Genomic DNA, 564 nt, shown 5'->3' on the forward strand with positions numbered 1-564 from the left:
ATTTACGTAGGCCTACTCGTCTCCTCACGAAACAAACACACTCCCAAGATATGTCTCTACAGCACTTGCTCTCCTCCTCTCGCAGGATGAGCCGAGTCCTGAAAGGCAGCAGTGCGAAATTCTCATCGATAAACAGCTCTCCGGATTTCATGAAGTTCGTCGTAGCGAGGGAACCTCTGTCGCGCCTTCTGTCGGCCTACAGGGACAGGATCGATGCAGCGTACGAGACGGGGGCTGCCAATCGCTTTATTCCGCTGATTTTGACCCTCACGAGGGGGATGGGGTGAGTTTGCGGGGGAGAGAGAGGTGATGGGGAGGATGATGGGGATGGTGGGAGGATGATGGGGATGGTGGGAGGTGATGGGGTGGATGATAGGGTTGGTGGGAGGTGATGGGATGTAATGGGAGGAAGATAGGGTTGATGTGAGATAATGGGGAAGAAGATAGGGTTGGTGGGAGATAATGGGGAGGAAGATAGGGTTGGTGGGAGGTAATGGGGATGCATGGTGATAGGGTTGTGTGATGGGGTGTTGTCTGTGTGTTGTCTTTCTGCCTGGTGCGAGA

At 53.9% G+C, this 564-nt stretch overlaps 1 protein-coding gene across 1 annotated transcript in view; it reads left to right on the forward strand.

Annotated features, from left to right (window-relative positions):
• Nucleotides 1-564, forward strand: part of LOC119581618 (carbohydrate sulfotransferase 11-like) — a 10,855-nt gene that overhangs the window by 9,032 nt on the left and 1,259 nt on the right. The window contains exon 5 of the mRNA XM_037929737.1: nt 86-283. Within this exon, the coding sequence (XP_037785665.1) occupies nt 86-283 (198 nt within the window). The remainder of the gene's footprint in view (nt 1-85; nt 284-564) is intronic.

The sequence above is a fragment of the Penaeus monodon genome, chromosome 15 (assembly GCF_015228065.2).
Source record: "Penaeus monodon isolate SGIC_2016 chromosome 15, NSTDA_Pmon_1, whole genome shotgun sequence".
In the NCBI taxonomy this organism is placed as follows: domain Eukaryota; kingdom Metazoa; phylum Arthropoda; class Malacostraca; order Decapoda; family Penaeidae; genus Penaeus; species Penaeus monodon.